The sequence below is a fragment of the Scyliorhinus canicula genome, chromosome 1 (assembly GCF_902713615.1).
Source record: "Scyliorhinus canicula chromosome 1, sScyCan1.1, whole genome shotgun sequence".
In the NCBI taxonomy this organism is placed as follows: Eukaryota; Metazoa; Chordata; class Chondrichthyes; order Carcharhiniformes; family Scyliorhinidae; genus Scyliorhinus; species Scyliorhinus canicula.
In genome coordinates this window covers 22644644-22664374 of record NC_052146.1, presented here as the reverse complement: position 1 = coordinate 22664374, position 19731 = coordinate 22644644, and the positions used below count along the sequence as shown (strand labels likewise).

Genomic DNA, 19731 nt, shown 5'->3' with positions numbered 1-19731 from the left:
CGACGCCCCTAGACTCAACTGAAGGTGATTCCGGCCTAAACGATGTATGAACGCCCGTCTAGGCATACCCGTCGGCGGCAGGAGGGCCAGTGATCCAAGCGCCCCGGTCAAGGTAGGAGGCAGTCCTGGCGTCGAGCCTTGCATCTGGATGACCCAGATGAGGCAGATATGCAGCTGAACTGTCTGACAGCGCCCCTGGTGGCCAGATTTGTGTGCCGATACAAGTAAATGGTTATATGTTCCAAATGGAGCTGGATACAGGAGAGGCCGTTTCTGTGATGGCGCAGAGCACTTTTGATCTCATCAAATAAGGAGTGCATACTCTGTCTTTAGCTGACACAGCGGCTCGTTTAGCCACTTATACAGGTGAATGACTGAATATTGTGGGGTCCATCCTCACTCCAGTGGTTTATGGACGTCAATCAAGTGTGTCATCCCCTCAGCGCTGTGCAAGGAAACGGCCTGGTGTAGGTACCACTAAAGAGGCCACGGCTAAAACCCAGATGGACCCGAAAGCTCAGCCCCAATACTTTCGTGCCTGCCCAGTTCCTTACGCTATAGTGCAGAAGGGTCAGACTGAACTGGTGTGTTTGGAAAGGTTGGGCATTATTTGGCCTATGAGCTTCGCTGATCGGGCGCTGCTTAGGGTCCCCATCATGAAGCTGGATAATGACAGTCTGCCTCTGTGGCGACTATAAATTGACGGTGAAAACGGCTTCAAAGGTTGGACTGTTATCCTTAACCTCGCATTGAGAATTTGTATGCAATATTGGCCGGTGGCTATACATTCAAGAAATTGGACATGAGCAATGCTTATCTGTAGCTGTAGCTCGATGAATCCTCACGGAAGAACATCACTAGTAATATGCACAAAGTACTCTAGGAGTTCACGCGGCTTCCATTCAGTCTCCTACCGGTGTGCGCAGTCTTCCAGTGCATCATGGAGAACATCCTGCATGGATTGCCGCGCGCTGTGGTTTACATGGACAACGTGTTAGTCACAGGGGCCACAAACCAAGAACATATGCAGAACCTCGAGGTGGTGGTGAAACGGTTTTCAAATATGGTAGAAGTGCATGTTTCACGTGAAAGAAGTGATATATTTGGGATATCGGGTGGATCTGGGGTTTTCCTGGGCAAGGGGGAAAGAGACCCGGGCGGGGGCCTCCACGCTGGCCGGTTTAAGTCGGTCAGTGAACGGGGGTGAGGTGGGGGGAGGGGCTGCGGCCATCGGAGCCTGGCAGAACAGGGTCTGAGGGGTGGAAAGTTGGGGGGTGGGGGAAGGATTTTTGCAAGAGGAAGTGGAGGGGAGGAGTTGGGGGCGGGGTTTACAACTCTTGGGTGTAATTTACGGTACTCTTTCGAAGGCTGGATGGCATTGAGTGTCGTCGGGGGTGGGGTGCTCTATAGGTTAATGGTGACCACGGACTCCTTTCTCTTTTTCGCCTTTATTTTTTTTTCCACCGTGGGAGGGTTTGTTTTATTGATGCATATATTGACAGGTGGGCCGTTGGTTGGGGTGGTGGGAGGATGGGATCGTTGTTGATGTTAAGGGTATTGACTTTGTATCTGTTACCGTTTACTGCTTGTTGGTGGGGTGTAAAGTTTGAAGGAAAATGGAGAATAAAAACATTTTAAAAAAAAACTTAATTTGAAGCCTACTTATGACAATAATAATTTTCATTTCATTTTTTCAGCTGGGGTAGCTCCTGCTCAGATGTTAATGGGTTGTAAGCTTCATACACGACGGAGTTTGATTCTGCCAGACGTCAGTGCAAAGGTGCTCCGTAGCCAAGATTTGCAAGTGCGTTGTTCAGTTCGACACCGACCTCTTTGGCACTTTGCACCCGACGACACGGTGTTTGGTCGTAACTTCAACCGCGATGCTCACTGGCTCTCTGGGATTGTCGTACGTCAAACGGGACCAGTCTCTTACCAAATTTGGGTCCCGGGACTATTAATGAAATGACACCTGGATCACATTCGCTTACGGAGGTTGCTCCCTCGTGAAGTGCCTCGCAAGAAGCCGGTCCTGGATCCTCCAGCTCCATTGCTGAACCAGCCTATCGTGATGCCTCCAGCCTCTCGGCGCCAACATGCCCGATATGTCTTCTGACTCTGAAATGGAGACGCAGACCTAAGGTCTCAGATGCCGAATCTGTAGTTCAGCTGTCTCCTGACGATCATCTGCCATGTCGTTTATGCCGCGGACGGCATTCACCGGTGAGATATACGCCGACTGTTCCAGCGCATCAGCTCCATGCTAACTTACCAGAGCCGAAGAGACTCCGACATCCTCTGCCTGCTCCTCCTTAGCCTCATTGCTCGTTGAGGGGTTGTTCGGACTTTGGGGGGTGGGGGGGGGGGGGGGGAAGGAATATAATATTCCACACTGGACTTACAGGGTGGGAATGCTTGCCTTCCCCGTGCTCCTTGTGGAATATGAGCTCCCCCACTAGGGGTGGGGTATGTCAATTACCCGGGTGTATACAAGGTTGGCCAAAAAGCACCGACCGAGCAGGAACCCAGTGGGGGTCTACCAGGTGGTGTATATATCATTTGTGTAAATAAAACTTTGTTCATATTTTATTCAGTGTGGACTCCTCATATCCTTATTAAACGGAGGATGCTCGTGCTGTCTCCTATACTCCCATTAATTGCTTGATTGTTCACCATTCACGACTGGGTTGAAGAGCTGTGACCTGATCTTTCAGCTGTCGTTTTGCCTATGGTATGCTGCTTTTGTTGTTTTGCACAAATGCAGTTCGATGTTGTAGTCCCTCTAGGTTGGCACCTCATTTGCAGGAACACCCAGAGCTGCACTTGCATGCTCTTCTGCATTCCTCCTTGAACTAGCTTTAGAATCTGGCTTCATGGTGAAGGAGGAATGAGAGATATGCCAGGTCACATGTTTCTATGTCCAAATACTGAACTGTTAATCAGTTCTTAATGTGTCCTACTTGGCACAGTGGTAATGCCACATGATACGATGGAAGGTATCCAATGTACAAAAACAAGATTGGATTTCCATGAAGAATATGTGGTGGTCACTCTTACCAATGTTGCCATGTACAGATGCATCTGCAAGAGGCAGATGGTGAGGAAGATTTCAGGTAGGTTATTCCTTTGTGGTTTTCTCACCGCATACTGTCAGGCAACCATGTCCTTTAGGATTCAGCCAGTTCAGTTAGTGGGTACGACCAAACCACTTTCAGTGTCTGACACTGAAGTGTATCCACAACCCTCCCAGCATCCATAGATTATATTACACTTGCCACCCTCGGCTCTTTGTCCAAGTGGTGTTGAATAGAGGGGTGTTGATGGTTTGTCCAATGTTATTGATGACAGTCGATGGTTCATCTTCAATTCAATACAGCCTGTACTTTCTCATGACTGGAAAGTCCACATCGAATACAAGATGCTAGATTGACCAAAAGGGAGATCTTTTCGATGACCGTTTATCTTTTTCTTTGGTTAACTGGGTATGACTTGTTCAACCTTTTTTAAATGCCATTGTGAATCTTCTTTTGTCATATTTCCCTTTCACAAGCATTACTCCATGTTGTAGTTGAGATACCACATTTTCTTTGCTTTGGGATTTAGGCAATCTTGCAACAGCATTTTAACAAGATTCAACCCACCTTTATAGGTGGTTTAGTATCAGTTAATCAAACAAGGTGACCAGCTACCTTAGTTTTGACTTTATTTATCATTCTCTCCATGCCTGACATACTTTGTTCTTCTGATCTCGGTACCTGCAATCTAGTGTCAGTCACATTTTCATGATTGTTCTGGAGAAAACTAGGAATTTTGAGTTGAGTTTTCTCATGGCAATGGAAAGTGATCCAGCTATTACACACATACAAAGATGTTAGATCTACTGCCCTTGTAGAACGTGGGTTTGGCTGTCAATTTAACGCCCATTTTATTCAGTAATCTTATTATGATGCCACGGGGGGGTTCGTGGAATACGAGTTTCCCTGTTGAGCGGGTGAAGGCTCGCCCAATAGGATTTTTTCAGCGCTGGCTTAACACCTGCAGCCCAGACCCAGATCAGCATTCCCAACGGTCCCTGGGCTGGGAAGCAAGCACTGCATGCCACATCTGCAGTTATTTTATGTTGTCCAAATAAACTAGCGTATGAATGAAGCCTGGCCTTGGTGGAGTAATTACAAACCTCACAGCCTTCTAGAGCATTTTTGGCTTTAAACTCTCTCTGGTTCACCTAATCAATGAGTACATCACATGAACCTAGCCGTTCCTAGCTAGGTAAACCTATCCGCTCCAGTTAGCAGAGGCCAATTGATTATGCTAATATTGGATGCCATACACGATTTTCCAGGAGCAGGCTGGTATAACATTTCCATCTTCAGAATGATAATCTGAAGGCAGCACGGTAGCATGGTGGTTAGCATAAATCCTTTACAGCTCCAGGGTCCCAGGTTCGATTCCCGGCTGGGTCACTGTCTGTGCGGAGTCTGCACATCCTCCCCGTGTGTGCGTGGGTTTCCTCCGGGTGCTCCGGTTTCCTCCCACAGTCCAAAGATGTGCGGGTTAGGTGGATTGGCCATGCTAAATTGCCCGTAGTGTCCTAAAAAGTAAGGTTAAGGGGGGGGGGTTATTGGGTTACGGGTATAGGGTGGATACGTGGGTTTGAGTAGGGTGATCATGGCTTGGCACAACATCGAGGGCCGAAGGGCCTGTTCTGTGCTGTACTGTTCTATGTTCTATAATGAGGCAAAATGTCAGAGATCATCATAGAATTCACAGTGCAGAAGGAGGCCATTCAGCCCATCAAGTCTGCACCGGCTCTTGGAAAGAGATCCTTGAGAAATGGTCAATGGTGACAGAGTAGTCCTCTTCTGCGTGGGATACAAGGGCACAATAATCAGCAAGCAAGAGCTCCCAAACAAGTTATTTGTGGATTTTAGTTCTGGATTGCAGGTGTGCCACTTGACATCATCCATCCTGAAACACAGGATGCTGATTAACAGCTGAAGGAGGGCCGTAATTAACAGATAGTTTCCCAATTCATAGATTCCCGAATCTATAAGGCTACACAGGTTCCTGAGGCAACTGCCAGAAGGTTCTTTCTACCCAATAGAACACCACTGTCCCAACATCCAGCAGGAAGGGATAAACTCAGGCAAGGAGATGGAATTGTACTAAGAATAAAAAAAGATACAAATGATTCTGCTGTGTTTCCTACAGCTCAGTAGCATTTGCCTGCCGAGGTATTAAAAGTTGGATCTTAACTCCAGCTTTCACTGATTATGAATGGGTGAGTGGTGTTTTCGGAGAAGCATTCAAGGTGCATAAAAAAATATATTTGTTTTTGTGGGTTTGCAATAGATCCAAATCTGAAACAGCATAGCTCCCCAGGGATCTAGAAGGCGAGAACTACTGACATTGCTCTCAACTAGAGAAGCTCACTAATTATACATACTTCCACCCGTTTCTCATCTTTAAGGTTTCATTTCTGGACCTGCCTACAGGAAGAAAGTGACCAAAGATGAATTTATTTTCTCCCATTTTTATCTGCTCAGAGGTACTTGTACCGCAGAACATCTGTATTTCTTTTTCATCTCTACTGGAGTTTTCCCCTCATCTGCAATCGAGGAATACATCTGACCGCCACCCTGACTGTTACTCTTTCTCTAACAGGGTTCCTGGTCTCAGATTCCATCCTAGTAGTCTTTGTATCTGCCTCATGTAATTTGCACCACGGGGCCTCACGGTAGCATGGTGGTTAGCATCAATGCTTCACAGCTCCAGGGTCCCAGGTTCAATTCCCGGCTGGGTCACTGTCTGTGTGGAGTCTGCACGTCCTCCCCGTGTGTGCGTGGGTTTCCTCCGGGTGCTCCGGTTTCCTCCCACAGTCCAAAGATGTGCGGGTTAGGTGGATTGGCCATGCTAAATTGCCCATAGTGTAAGGTTAATGGGGGGATTGTTGGGATACGGGTTACGTGGGTTTAAGTGGGGTGATCATTGTTCGGCACAACATCGAGGGCCAAAGGGCCTGTTCTGTGCTGTACTGTTCTATGTTCTATGTTCTATGTTACCCCAGCACCAAGTCCAACATGTCTTCTCCTGGCTGCAGTTTCTATGACACTTCATTAGATTCCCTTCATTCACTATCAGCTGTGCTTTCTGAGCTCCTTTTACCTGCAACAATGTTGAATCAACAACGCTTTTCCATGTGCTTCTTCCCTCACTTGGTCATTTTCCACATAAGGCAGTGAGCTACACGCACCTTCTCCAAACTATGATGTTATATATGGTGTTGAATGCGTTATCTTCTCAATGTTAGGGCAGCTAACTACGTTTGGTGATCACTTTTCCTAACTCTGCTCAAACATGATTCTGATCTGCCTATAGCCTGCTATTATAACACTCCTTACTCTTTAGACTTTAGACTGACCTCTCATACTGTGTCAAACAATTAAAACCAAACATCAAGCATATTATCTCTCTCGGGGTGACTCAAGTTTGTTGGTCTGAACACGGGCTAAAAATATTAAACCTTCTTTATTATTAATTTATATTCTACCCCTTCCCCTTCCACTTGGAGCCATGTCCGAAATAACCTTTGAATAATCCATTTGTTTTTACATTGCTCAGCAATCAGTTATTTGTGATCACAGATGGCATATCTGGGTATTATAGGATACTTTTAAGATTCTACCTATTGTTTTCCCCTCTTCTTGTTCGGTCAATTAATCTGAAATAGTGGAGAAACCTACAAAGTTAATGTGCCAAAAGTAGACAGAAACTGCACATTTTGAAATTGAGAGTGCCACTCAGAACTCAAAGGGTCAAGCATCAGATGGAACAAAATTCAGGGGAAAAAAATAGTTCCTGCTTCTCCTCTCATTCTGCCTGGTAAAATATTTCTAAGTAGTAAGTTACAACAGTTGGTAATTTCATCTTTCCAATCAAAATCAAAAACACGGCATGGCGCAATTACCGGTTTGTTGCTTTATGCAGGTAAATGTATAACATACTTAAATATGTAGCTTTCCAATTTACCAAAAGGTAGCATAAAGACTCACGTGTAACCTAGGCTCCTTTAGTTCTTGAGCACTTAAAGGAATAACAGATGAGAAGCAAAAATATTTTTCAATAACAAACAGCTTAAATGAGAACCCAATCCCCGAGGCCTGACAAAGACCCTGTATTGAATACAAAAGGTGCTGTTACAGGCAGCATCAGGGAATGGACTTAGTACAACTGCTAACTTGAACTTGCATTTCCACAAAGGAAGAAAATTAACTAGAATGTGCACAGATTTGTAATCCAATAATTGCAATTGTAACCTTGCTGTCTGCATTCAGAGACAACACTCTGTGCTTCATTGCACAGAAATGTAGAGTTGATGACAGGAGACAGATGTAAAATAACCTACCCTGAATGGGACACATGCAATCAATGCAGACAGCGAGGTGACTATTACAGATACAAAGCAGTACCAGAATTTAATAATTGAAAAAGCAGTATTTTTCAGTAAGAACGCCATTAGCTGCTGATGTGACAATCCAGGTCCAGATGAATCTTGTAGCCACTTTCCTTGCACAATTGTGTTGCGAGCCCGCCCTGATAAAATGTGGCAGCTGTAACGGTGGCATTAAAAGGGGGGGGGAAAGAAAAAAGAAGAAAAAAATCATCAAGCTGTAATGGGTCACAAACTCTAGCAATAACATTCAAAACAGGAAAGCAAACTTCAAATATTAAAGAGACTGCAGGAATTTTAAGAGTAAAGCCAAATGAAAACACATGCTCAAGTTTCAGAATAGCACTCGTCATCCAAAGCAACTTGATGGATATAATTTGATCACTGAGCACACCGCAGCTTGTATAATGATCCTGAGCACCTTTTACTGAAAGTGAGTGAATCAAAGAACAACTTTGTACTGTCACTGAATGTTTCAGTTAAAAACACATGAAAACAAACAAGTCTGGTTAATAATGAAATCAATCATTTAGAAACAAGTTCACAAATGAGACCATGTCATTCCCTGGTAGGAACTGTTTTTGTGCAATTTCTTCTCTGCATTCAGTCAGGATTACTGCAGTACCTCATGGAAAATTGTTTGTTCTCAAATGCGATACAGTGACTGTAATGGGAAACTTTTTTAAAAATAACCAAAGGAAAGATTTGCCTTTGGAAATGCATGCCACATAAATGGCATTATACCAGACAAAAAAAAATACAATATCTCAACAGTGAATGTATATTTTGTTTTCCAATGCTCCTAGGGATGTTTTATTATATTAAAAGGCACTATATCATACAAGTTGTTGTTTCCTGTGCACTAGCTAGCTAAATGGCTCCCCTATACCCTGCTTCCCATAGGATTGAACACAGCCACGAGAAATAGCTACAGCATTTTCTACCAATTCAGTTATAAATGCACACACATGATTGCAGATTTAAAGAGTAAATTGGAATGTAATTATGATAGCTAGAGGTCAAATAGCAATGCAAATCATTCAGCTCTCGGTTTAGCAACAATACTAAGCAACAATTGATTTGCTCAGAATATTTCAAGTATTTGATATCGATCACCTTAAACCGAATTAAATTCTCATATTTAGGACTGGGATAGATGTCTATTTATAACAGGTTAGGCTGGCTGGTTTATCAGCGCATTATTGTTCAAGAAGGAGGAATGTGGTAAATTTAAACTTTAATTCCTCGCAGCAAATTATTCCTTTAGTGAAATTATAAGGAGTTCAAACCCAATTATGACATTTAGGTTCCATAGGCAGACAGACCAGATCAAAAACAAATACACACACACAGACTCAACCACCCCCTCTCCCCCAACTAGCCTATCTCACGCAGAGCCCCGCTTGCCCATCACTTCGGTCAGCACTGACTCAAATTAACTCCTGTCCCCAATGCCTCATATTTAAATTCTTATCAGGAGTGTTTAAATTCTTCCATGGGTTAGCCCATCCATCTCCTCTTTGCTTCCCTTGACATTGCAATCAAAGGCAGCGTCAAGAATGGCAGAGGTGTCACAGTATGGAATTCACTAGCTGAACTCCACCTCCTCTTCCTTAAAAGCCACCCGTTTGACCAACCTTCTGCTCGTCAGTTTTAAATGCTTTGGTTCAGAGTCTTTTGTTATGCCTCTGAAGTGCCACATGAATGAGCACCACACCCCAGGATCACTTATAACAAGGATGGAATGGAATAAAGGAAGAGAACAAAATAGAAAGATAGTCAGAAATAGTTATTAACCATTTTAAACCTCAATTCCCCCCACCTGAACCCTCTGCTCAATGTGAGAATGCTAGCTGCTAAAGTTTTTGGGCAAGATTCTCTGGCCTCCCCATGGTGCGTTTCGTGGCAGCCTGCCTTTACCCGGCAGTGGGATCTTCTGGTCCCTGCGCTGTTAATGGGATTTTCCATTGAATCCACCCCATGCCACCAGGAAACCTGCAGCAGGATGTGCCATCGTGGGACCAGAAGATCCCATTGGATTGAACAGCTGGAAGGTTTTGTCCATTGTGTATGTTTGTGTTGGGAAGGGTTGCAAGTATTCATCAGTGTTACTGAGTTACGTTACCAACAAACTGAAAAGATTACTAGGTTATATAACAAAGCTTAAAAACAGCACTATCTGCAGATTTGAGATTTTGGAAGGAACAGGAAGCATGATTGTGTGAATTTTCCATTTCAAAAAAACAAAAAAGGAGCTGTAATGAAAGGGAAAATGCTGGAAAATCTCAGCAAGTCTGGCAGCATTTGTAGGGAGAGGAAAGAGCTAACGTTTCGAGTCCGTTGACTCTTTGTCAAAGCTAGCAGACAGAGAGAGTGGGAAATATTTATACTGTGGAGTAGGAATGAAAGATGAGTCATAGCCACAGAAACCCAGGGAAACTTGGTGCTAATGGCCACAGATACTAAGGGGAAAGAGGGCTAATGGCAGTCCCCAGAGAGGACAAAAGATGTGAAAGGTCAAACAGCAGGGAAACTAACATCAGAGGAGCTGTAATGCTGCGCAGGGTATAAGCCTCAACAGAGTTTGAGGCATTTAAACAGTACATACCAGCATGACCATCTCAAACAAAAAATCCTATACAAGCCCCATTAATTTTGAAAGGATTCAAATTAAAACCGCCAATATCTTAACAGGATATTCCACAGTTCACAACAGATAATCAAGTTTCCGGTTATAATTATGCTGTGCCTTTTGTTCTTTTAAAATCAGACTCAACATTCATTCTTCCTTCCACTCACCAAACAAGCACCCGAAACATCAAGTTTCATGGCAATCAAAACTGAACTCATCGGTTCTATACGACCTTTGTCTGGTTCAATGTAACAGTAATCACTGGCACAGTTGGGTAACATCCAACACAGTGCTGGATGGTTGTCACAACAATGTCATTTGGCTGGATGAGGTCCTGTACAGTGGTTGGTCATCACACTGATGTGTTATCTGTGCTGGTCTAACATCGACTGCAACTGGATGCAGTAAAACAAAAAACAGGCTTCCGACACAGCAGATGGTCCAACACTTTTATTGAACTGTTGATTGCTGCACATCTCCCCCTTTTAAAATAAATTTTGGACTTCCGGTGATGCAGAGCTAAGCCGCACGTTTGGTAGCTCCCGCTATTTTCGCTCTTTTGGGCTCTTTTAAGGGCCCGTTGCGGTGCTGGTTGGACTTTTCCCGGTGTGGGAACACATCCACTGCGCTTTTCTGCCGGTGGATGGACTGGACCAGGAGCGGAGCGGTTAAGAAATCGGCTTTGGAGCAGAGAAAGGTGCGAGGCAGGAGAAACAATATGGCGGCGGGCGGGGAGCCGGCAGCGTGGCAGCAGTGGGCGCAGGAGCTGCTTCAGCGCTGCTTCAGAGAGCTGAAGGCTGAGCTTTTGGAACCGCTTAAGGCCTCGCTGGAGAAGCTCATGGCGACACAGACGGCCCAGGGTGTCGAGGTCCGGGAGCTACGGCAATAGGCCTGGGAGAGCGAGGACAAAATCCTAGGCCAGGCAATGAAGGTGGAGTCACATGAGGCGCTCCACAAGAAATGGCAAGCGAGGCTGGAGGAGATGGAGAATCACTCTCGCCGGAAGAACTTGCGGATCCTGGGCCTCCCGGAGGGGCTGGAAGGTTCGGACTTGGGGCCTATGTGGCTGTGATGTTGAACTCGCTCATGGGCGCGGGGTCATCCCAAGGGCCCTTGGAGCTGGAGGGTGCCCATCGAGTGCTGATGAGGAAGCCCAGGCCGAATGAGCCGCCCAGGGCGGTGCTGGTCCGTTTTCACCGCTTTATTGACCGTGAGTGTGTGCTGAGATGGGCGAAGAAGGAGAGGAGCATCAAGTGGGAGAATACAGAGATTCGGATTTATCAGGACTGGAGTGCGGAGGTGACAAAGAGAAGGGCTGGTTTTAATCGGACGAAGGCAGTGCTTCACAGGGAGGGGGCGAGGTTTGGCCTGTTACAGCCGGCACGCCTCTGGGTCACCTACAAAGACCGCCAGCTCTACTTCAATTCTCCGGAGGATGCCTGGGCCTTCGTCCAGGCAGAGAAGTTGGACTCGAACTGAGGACCGGGGGGCTGGGGACTGATGTACATAGTCCGGAGGCTTTTCACTCCGTGGTATCCTTTTGTTTTTCTGGTTGTGGTTGTTAATGTCTTTCTGCTTTTTTTTGCTTTTTCGCATGTTTGGGGCTCTTATTTATTTATTTTGGTGCTTTCTTGTTTTTTCACTGGTGGAGAGCTGGGGAGCTGTTCGCGGGCCCGCTGGGTCGCGCATCCTTCTTTTTCCCGCGTATCCGGTTGGGGGGTGGGTTTGGAGATGGAATCGCGGGCTTTCTTCCCGGACTGGAGGAGCAGTGGGCGGAACTGGCACTGGGTGGGGGGAGTGGTGGTTGTGTTGCACTGGGGAGGGTTATTGGGGTGGCGGGAGCAGCCGGGGTCAGCTGACTTACGGAAGTACGATGGAAGGGATTACGCAGCTGGGGTGGGGGCCGGGGGGAATTAGGGGGGAGGGACTGGGTTGCTGCTGGAGGGCAACTGCTGGTGATGGGGGGAGTTGGGAGGAGGGGTCTGCCACCGTGGGGAACGGGCCTGGGGGGTTCTGCGGGCACGTGGTGAGCCGAGGGAGAGCTATGGCTGACCGGCGCAGAGGGCGGGGGTGGACTCCCCCGATTCGGCTGGTCACATGGAACGTGAGGGGGCTGAATGGGCCGGTGAAGCGGTCCCGGGTCTTGGCGCACCTGAAGGGGCTGGGAGCGGACGTGGCTATGCTCCAGGAGATGCACCTTAAGGTGGCGGACCAGGTGAGGCTGAGAAGAGGCTGGGTGGGGCAGGTGTTCCACTCGGGGCTAGATGCGAAGAATCGAGGGGTGGCGATTTTAATTGGTAAGAGCTTGTCGTTTGTGGCGTCGAGTGTGGTAGCGGATAGCTGTGGCAGATACGTAATGGAGAGTGGTAGGCTTCAAGGGGAGCGTGTGGTTCAGGTTAATGTGCACGCCCCCAATTGGGACGATGCAGGTTTCATGCGGCGAATGTTGAGCCGGATTCCGGACCTGGAGTCGGGGGGCTTGATTTTGGGTGGGGATTTTAATACAGTGCTGGACCCAGCTCTGGATCGTTCTAGGTCTAAGACGGGTAAGAGGCCTGCGGCGGCCACAGTGCTGAGGGGGTTATTGGATCAGATGGGTGGGGTAGATCCTTGGAGTTTTTGAGGCCGGGAGGTAGGGAGTTCTCCTTTTTCTCCCATGTCCGCAAGGCTTATTCCCGGATTGATTTTTTTGTACTCAGCAGGGCGCTAATCCCGAGAGTGGTGGGGGCAGAGTATTTGGCGATAGTCATATCGGACCATGCTCCATATTTGGAGGACCTGGAGCTGGTGGAGGGGAAGGATCAATGCCCGCTGGAGGCTAGATGTGGGACTTCTGTCAGAGGAGGAAGTATGTGGGCGGGTCCGTAGGTGCATAGAGGGGTATTTGGAAGCTAATAATAATGGGGAGGTGCAAGTTGGGGTGATCTGGGAAGCGTTGAAAGCGGTGGTTAGAGGGGAGCTGATCTCTGTTCGGGCGCACAGGGAAAGGGGGGAGAGGGCTGAGGGGGAGAGGTTGGTGGAAGAAATGGTAATAGTGGACAGGAGGTATGCGGATATCCCGGACGAGGGGCTTTTGAGGCAGCGTCGTAGTCTCCAAGCGGAGTTCGATATACTGACCACCTGGAAGGCGGAGGCGCAGTGGTGGGGGGCACAGGAAGCGGTATACGAGTACAGGGAGAAGGCAAGTCGGATGCTGGCCCACCAGCTCCGGAAGCAGGAGGCAGCGAGAGAAATAGGGGGAGTTATGGATGTAGGAGGGAACCTGGTGCAGGGTGCTAGGGACATTAATGGGTGTTCAGGTCCTTCTATGAGGAGCTGTACCGGTCAGTGCCCCCTAGGGAGGTGGGCGGGATGGACCGCTTTCTGGACCAGCTGAAGTTCCCAAGAGTGGAGGAGGAGCGGGTTGAGGGGCTGGGGGCCCCAATCGTGTTGGTGGAGCTGATTGAGGCGCTGGGGAGCATGCAGACAGAGAAAGCACCGGGACCTGATGGGTTTCCGGTGGAGTTTTATAAGAAGTTCTCAGACCTGCTGGGCCCGTTGTTAGTGAGGACCCTGAATGAGGGGCTGGTTTAGCTCACTCGGCTAAATCGCTGGCTTTTAAAGCAGACCAAGCAGGCCAGCAGCACAGTTCGATTCCCGTACCAGCCTCCCCGGACAGGCGCCGGAATGTGGTGACTAGGGGCTTTTCATATTAACTTCATTGAAGCCTACTCGTGACAATAAGCGATTTTCATTTTCATGAGGCGAGGAAGGGGGAGGCTTTGCCCCCGACGATGTCCAGGGCAATAATTTCACTGATTCTGAAGCGGGATAAGGAGCGTGGGTCTTACAGGCCGATCTCGCTCCTCAACGTGGACGCCAAGTTGTTGGCTAAGATACTGTCCAGGAGGGTAGAAGATGTGGTCCCGCTGCTTATCCACGAGGACCAGACGGGGTTTGTGAAGGGGAGGCAGCTAAATGTCAATGTGCGGCGGCTACTTAATGTTGGCGGCGGATGGGGAGGCGGAAATAGTAGCATCGATGGATGCGGAGAAAGCCTTCGATAGGGTGGAGTGGAGCTACCTGTGGGAGGTGCTGAAGAGCACCGGCTGTCGTTGTGCGCGGATAATTTACTGCTGTACATTGCAGAGCCGGCAGGGGGATGCCTGAGGTATTGAGGATACTTGGGTATTTTTCGGGCTATAAGCTCAATGTGGGGAAGAGTGAGCTGTTTGTGCTGCACTTGGGGGACCAGGAGAGGGAGATAGGGGAGCTCCCGTTGAAGAGAGCGGAGAGGAGCTTTAGATATCTGGGTGTCCAGATAGCCAGGAGTTGGGGGGGCACTTCATAGGCTAAACTTTGAGGCTGGTGGAACAGATGGAGGAGGAGTTTAGGAGGTGGGATGCGCTGCCACTCTCCTTGGCGGGCAGGGTCCAGTCGGTTAAGATGACGGTGCTCCCGAGGTTTTTGTTTCTCTTCTAGTGTCTCCCCATCTTGATCCCGAAGGCTTTTTTAGGAGGGTGAATAAGAGTATTCTGGGGTTCGTGTGGGCGCGCAAGGCCCCGAGAGTGAGGAGGGTATTCTTGGAGCGATGCAGGGAGGTAGGTGGTTTGGCATTTCCCAACCTGTGTGGGTACTACTGGGCTGCAAATGTGGCGATGATCCGTAGGTGGGTGATGGAGGGCGAGGGTGCTGCATGGAAGAGGATGGAGGTGACGTCCTGTGTGGGCACGACTTTGGAGGCAGTGGTGACAGCCCCGCTCCCACTCCCCCTGGCAAGGTATTCTACGAGTCCAGTAGTGGTGGCTTCCCTCAAAATTTGGGGCCAGTGGAGGAGGCATGGGGGGGGGGGGGAACGTGAAGGCCTCAGTTTGGACCCCGATACGGGGCAACCATCGGTTTGCACCAGGGAGAATAGATGGTGGGTTTTTGAGTTGGCATAGGGCAGGCATCAGGCGGATGGGGGACCTCTTCCTCGACGGGAAGTTTCCCACTTTAGAGGAGTTGGAGGGGAAGTGGGGTCTTCCCCCCCCCGGGAATACTTTCAGGTATATGCAGGTTAGGGCGTTTGTTAGGCGGCAGGTGGCGGAGTTTCCGCTACTGCCGCCAAGGGGGGTGCAGGATAGGGTGCTCTCGGTGACGTGGGTCTGTGAGGGTAGGATCTCGCCAATTTATCAGGTGATGCAGGAGGGGGAGGAGGCCTCGGTGGAGGAGATCGACGAGGGGACGTGGGCAGACGCCCTGGGGAGGGTGAATTCGTCCTCTTCTTGCGCTCGGCTCAGCTTAATTCAGCTAAAGGTGCTGCATAGGGCGCATATGACTGGGACCAGGTTGAGCTGATTCTTTGGGAGTGAGGACAGGTGTGAGGGGTGTTTAGGAGGCCCAGCGAATCACACCCACATGTTGTGGGCGTGTCCGGCTTTGGAGGGTTTCTGGAAGGGGGTGGCGGGGACCTTGTCCAGGGTGGTTGGCTCCAGGGTGGAACCGGGCTGGGGGCTCGCTATTTTTGGGGTGGCATCGGAGCCGGGAGTGCAGGAGGCGAGAGAGGCCGGTATTCTGGCCTTTGCATCTCTAGTAGCCCGGTGCAGGTTCTTGTTACAGTGGAGGGACGCGAAGCCCCCGAGCCCGGAATCCTGGATCAGCGACATGGCCGGGTTCATTAAACTGGAGAGGGTCAAGTTTGCCCGGAGGGGGTCGGTGCAAGGGTTCTTTCGGCGGTGGCAGCCTTTTCTTGATTTCCTGGCGGAGTGTTAGAGGGTGGTCAACTTCAGCAGCAACCGGGGGTGGTGGGGGGGGGGGGGTCTACCAGTCTGTTTAAGGGGTTTGTTTTGCAACTAAGGGTTTGTAACTTTTTTTTTCTTTCTGTTTGTGTTGTTAATTTATTGCTTTGTATGAGGGGGGAGGGGCTTCTGTTTCGGTTTTGTTTATTTTATTGTTGGGAGAAAATTTGTTGTTGAAAAATTTGAATAAAAATCATTTAAAAAAAATAAAATACATTTTGGAACGTGGCTGTATATGCATGCATAACTATGTACAAGTGGGGAATGAATGAACATATTTCCATGGGAAGGTGTCTATCATGCAGATACAGGGCAAACTGAACAAAATATACAAGATTTAAGTCTATAGATTCAGTCTTTGTGGGCGACAAATCCTTGTCGATCGCCGCAGAGGTGGAGGTGGAGACGCCGGCACCTGGACAGGCGGGACTGCTGCCAGATCGGTGGCCTCGTGGTGCAAGATGTCTGGAGGAGGCACGATGACATGCGTAGAGGTGCGGTCGGGTGATGGTCAGGGAACTTTACGCAGCGCCCTCCTGTCGCACCGTAAAATGGAGCCATCAGCCATTTGGACGACAACAGCCGGGGCTGACCAACCTCCCTCAGGCAGCTGAACGCGAACAAAATCGTCCGGAGCCAGCACAGGCAGATCTGTGGCATGAGCATCATACGTGATCTTTTGCTGGTCCCTGGATCGCTGCACCTTCTGCAGCACCGTGAGGTGGTCAAGGTCTGGAACATGGATGGCTGGAACAGTCGTCCTCAGGTTGCGGTTCATGAGCAAGTGCGCCGGAGACAAACCAGTCGACAGAGGAGTTACCCTCTATGCCAATAGCGCCAGGTTGTCCGAGGCAACCGCTTTACAATATGGACCCCTTTCTCGGCCTTCCCGTTTGATTGCGGGTAATGGGGACTGGATGTGATGTGCCTAAAGTGGTAGGCTCGTGCAAAGTCGGACCACTCTTGGCTGTAGAAACATGGACCGTTGCCACTCATTATAGCGAGTGGTATCCCATGCATGGCAAACGTCTCTTTGCAGGATTTGTAGATGGACTTGGACGTGAGGTCCGACAGTTTCACAACTGCTGGGTAGCTGGAGAAGTAGTCGACCAGGAGCACGTAATCACACCCATTGGCGTGAAAGAGGTCTGTCCCCACCTTGGACCACGCAGAGGTCACAATCTCGTGTTGTTGCAGCATTTCCTTGGGTTGAGCTGGCTGAAATTGCTGGCATGTTGTGCAGTTGAGGACTGTGTTGGCAATGTCCTGGCTGATGCCAGGCCAGTAAACTGACTGCAGAGCTCTGCGTCGACATTTCTCGACCCCCAGGTGACCTTCATGGATCTGCCTGAGCACCATGTTTTGCATGCTCTGGGGAATGAAATGAAAAAATGAAAATCGCTTATTGTCACGAGTAGGCTTCAATGAAGTTACTGTGAAAAGCCCCTAGTCGCCACATTCCGGCGCCTGTTCGGAGAGGCTGTTACGGGAATCGAACCTTGCTGCTGCCTGCCTTGGTCTGCTTTCAAAGCCAGCGATTTAGCCCAGTGTGCTAAATAGCCCCTGAATGACGATTCTATCTAGTTTAAGAAGGATCCCCTCAACAACCATCAGCTTGTCCTTAAGGTTGAAGAACTGGGGGCACTGCCCCTTTTGCCAGCCATGGGCGAGGTGCTTCATCACGCGCTGCAGAAGGGGATCTTTGGCAGTTTCTTCACGTATTTGTATAACTCGTTCATCAGTGGCTGGGAGGTTGCTGGCACACATCTGCACCTGTGCTTCAATGTGGCGAATTATGTTGCCCTGTTCACATGGAGTGGTGATGGATCGGGATAGGACATCCGTGACGATCAGCTCCAACGATCCAGCAGAGGCAGTAGAGCGGAGCTACTGATTGGCTGTTCTGGGGAGATTTGCATACGTGCAGTGCGGTCAGCGTAATTTGAAGGTGGTTTGTGGAGGGGCTGTTGCCAAGTGACAAGGGGTTGAGGGAATATCAGGTAAACTCTTCCTTTCTTTTTCTTGTTTTTTATCTAGAGGGGATGGCTTCTCCTGCAGAATGTTTGAGTTGAGGGACGCCATCAGTGTCCCTGTTGATTTCATCGGTGGGAAGTGCACCCAACTCCAGCTCCTCAAAAACCGTGTTAGGGAACTGGAGCTGGAGCTGGATGAACTTCGGATCATTCGGGAGGCAGAGGTGGTCATAGGTAGGAGCTTCAGGGAGGTAGTTACGCCAAAGAATAAAGATAGATGGTGACGGAGAGGGGCTGGGAGGAGCAGTCAGTACAGGGATCCCCTGTGGTCATTCCCCTTAGTAACAGGTATACCACTTTGGATACTGTTGGGGGGGGGGGGGGGGGGGGGGAAAACTTACCAGGGGTCAGCCATGGGGTACAGGTCTCTGGCACAGTCTGTCTCTGTTGCTCAGAAGGGTCGGGGGGAGAGGAGAAGAACATTAGTCATTGGAGACTCCATAGTCAGGGGGATAGATAGGAGATTCTGTGGAAATGAGAGACTCGCGGTTGGTGTGTTGCCTCCCAGGTGCCAGGGTCCACGATGTCTCAGATCGTGTTTTGGGGATCCTTAAGGTGGTCCACGTAGGTACCAACAACATGGGTAGGAAAAGGGATAGGGATAGAACAGTACAGCACAGAACAGGCCCTTCGGCCCTCAATGTTGTGCCGAGCCATGATCACCCTACTCAAACCCACGTAGCCACCCTATACCCGTAACCCAACAACCCCCCCCTTAACCTTACTTTTATTAGGACACTACGGGCAATTTAGCATGGCCAATCCACCTAACCCGCACATCTTTGGACTGTGGGAGGAAACCGGAGCACCCGGAGGAAACCCACGCACACAGGGGGAGGACATGCAGACTCCACACAGACAGTGACCCAGCCGGGAATCGAACCTGGGACCCTGGAGCTGTGAAGCATTTATGCTAACCACCATGCTACCCTGCTGCCCCAAAAGGCAGGAATTCAGGGAGCTAGGGTGGAAACTTAGATCCAGGACAAACAGAGTTATTATCTCTGGGTTGTTACCCGTGCCACATGCTCGCGAGTCGAGGAATAGGGAGAGAGAGCAGTTGAACGCGTGGCTGCAGGAATGGTGCAGGAGGGAGGGTTTCAGATTCCTGGACAATTGGGGCTCATTCTGGGGTAGGTGGGACCTCTACAAATGGGATGGTCTACACCTGGACCAGAGGGGTACTAATATCCTTGGGGGGGGGGGGGGGGGGGGGGGGGTTTTGCTAATGCTCTTCGGGAGATTTAAATTAGTTCAGCAGGGGATTGGGCACCTGAATTGTAGCTCCAGTACACAAGAAGCTGAGAGTAGTGAGTTCATGAGTAAAGTTTCAAAGTTGCAGGAGTGTATCGGCAAGAAGGAAGGTGGTTTAAAGTGCGTCTACTTCAATGCCAGGAAAAAGGTGGGTGAGCTTGCGGCATGGGTTAGTACCTGGAACTTTGATGTTGTGGCAATTTCGGAGACATGGATAGAGCAGGGTGAGGAATGGTTGTTGCAGGTGCCGGGCGAGGAATGGTTGTTGCAGGTGCCGGGGTTTAGATATTTCAGGAAGCTCAGGGAAGGTGGTAAGAGAGGGGGCGGGGTGGCATTGTTAGTCAAGGGCAGTATTACGGTGGCTGAGAGAACATTTGATGAGGACTCGAATACTGAGGTAGTATGGGCCGAGTTAGGAAACAGGAAAGGAGAGGTCACCCTGTTAGGGCGTTTCTATAGGCCTCCGAAAGGTTCCAGAGATGTAGAGGAAAGGATTGCAAAGGTGATTCTGGATAGGAGCGAAAGTAACAGGGGAGTTGTTATGGGGGGCTTTAACTTTCCAAATATTGACTGCGTGTGATAAGTATGTACCTGTTAGGCAGG

The 19731-nt window shown here is 49.2% G+C and overlaps 1 protein-coding gene across 5 annotated transcripts in view; it reads right to left on the bottom strand.

The window, feature by feature from the left end:
• Positions 1-19731, bottom strand: part of LOC119978852 (sodium- and chloride-dependent GABA transporter 1-like) — a 224618-nt gene that overhangs the window by 70288 nt on the left and 134599 nt on the right. For 2 of the 5 annotated variants that reach the window (XM_038821000.1, XM_038820932.1), the window contains one exon: positions 7406-7610. The exons of 2 other annotated variants lie outside the window; for them this stretch is intronic. In XM_038821000.1, the coding sequence (XP_038676928.1) occupies positions 7406-7421 (16 nt within the window). In that variant the 5' untranslated portion in view covers positions 7422-7610. Of the gene's footprint in view, positions 1-7405; positions 7611-10249; positions 10558-19731 lie in introns of those variants that run through there. One more of the 5 variants, XM_038821061.1, reaches the window with a different exon arrangement.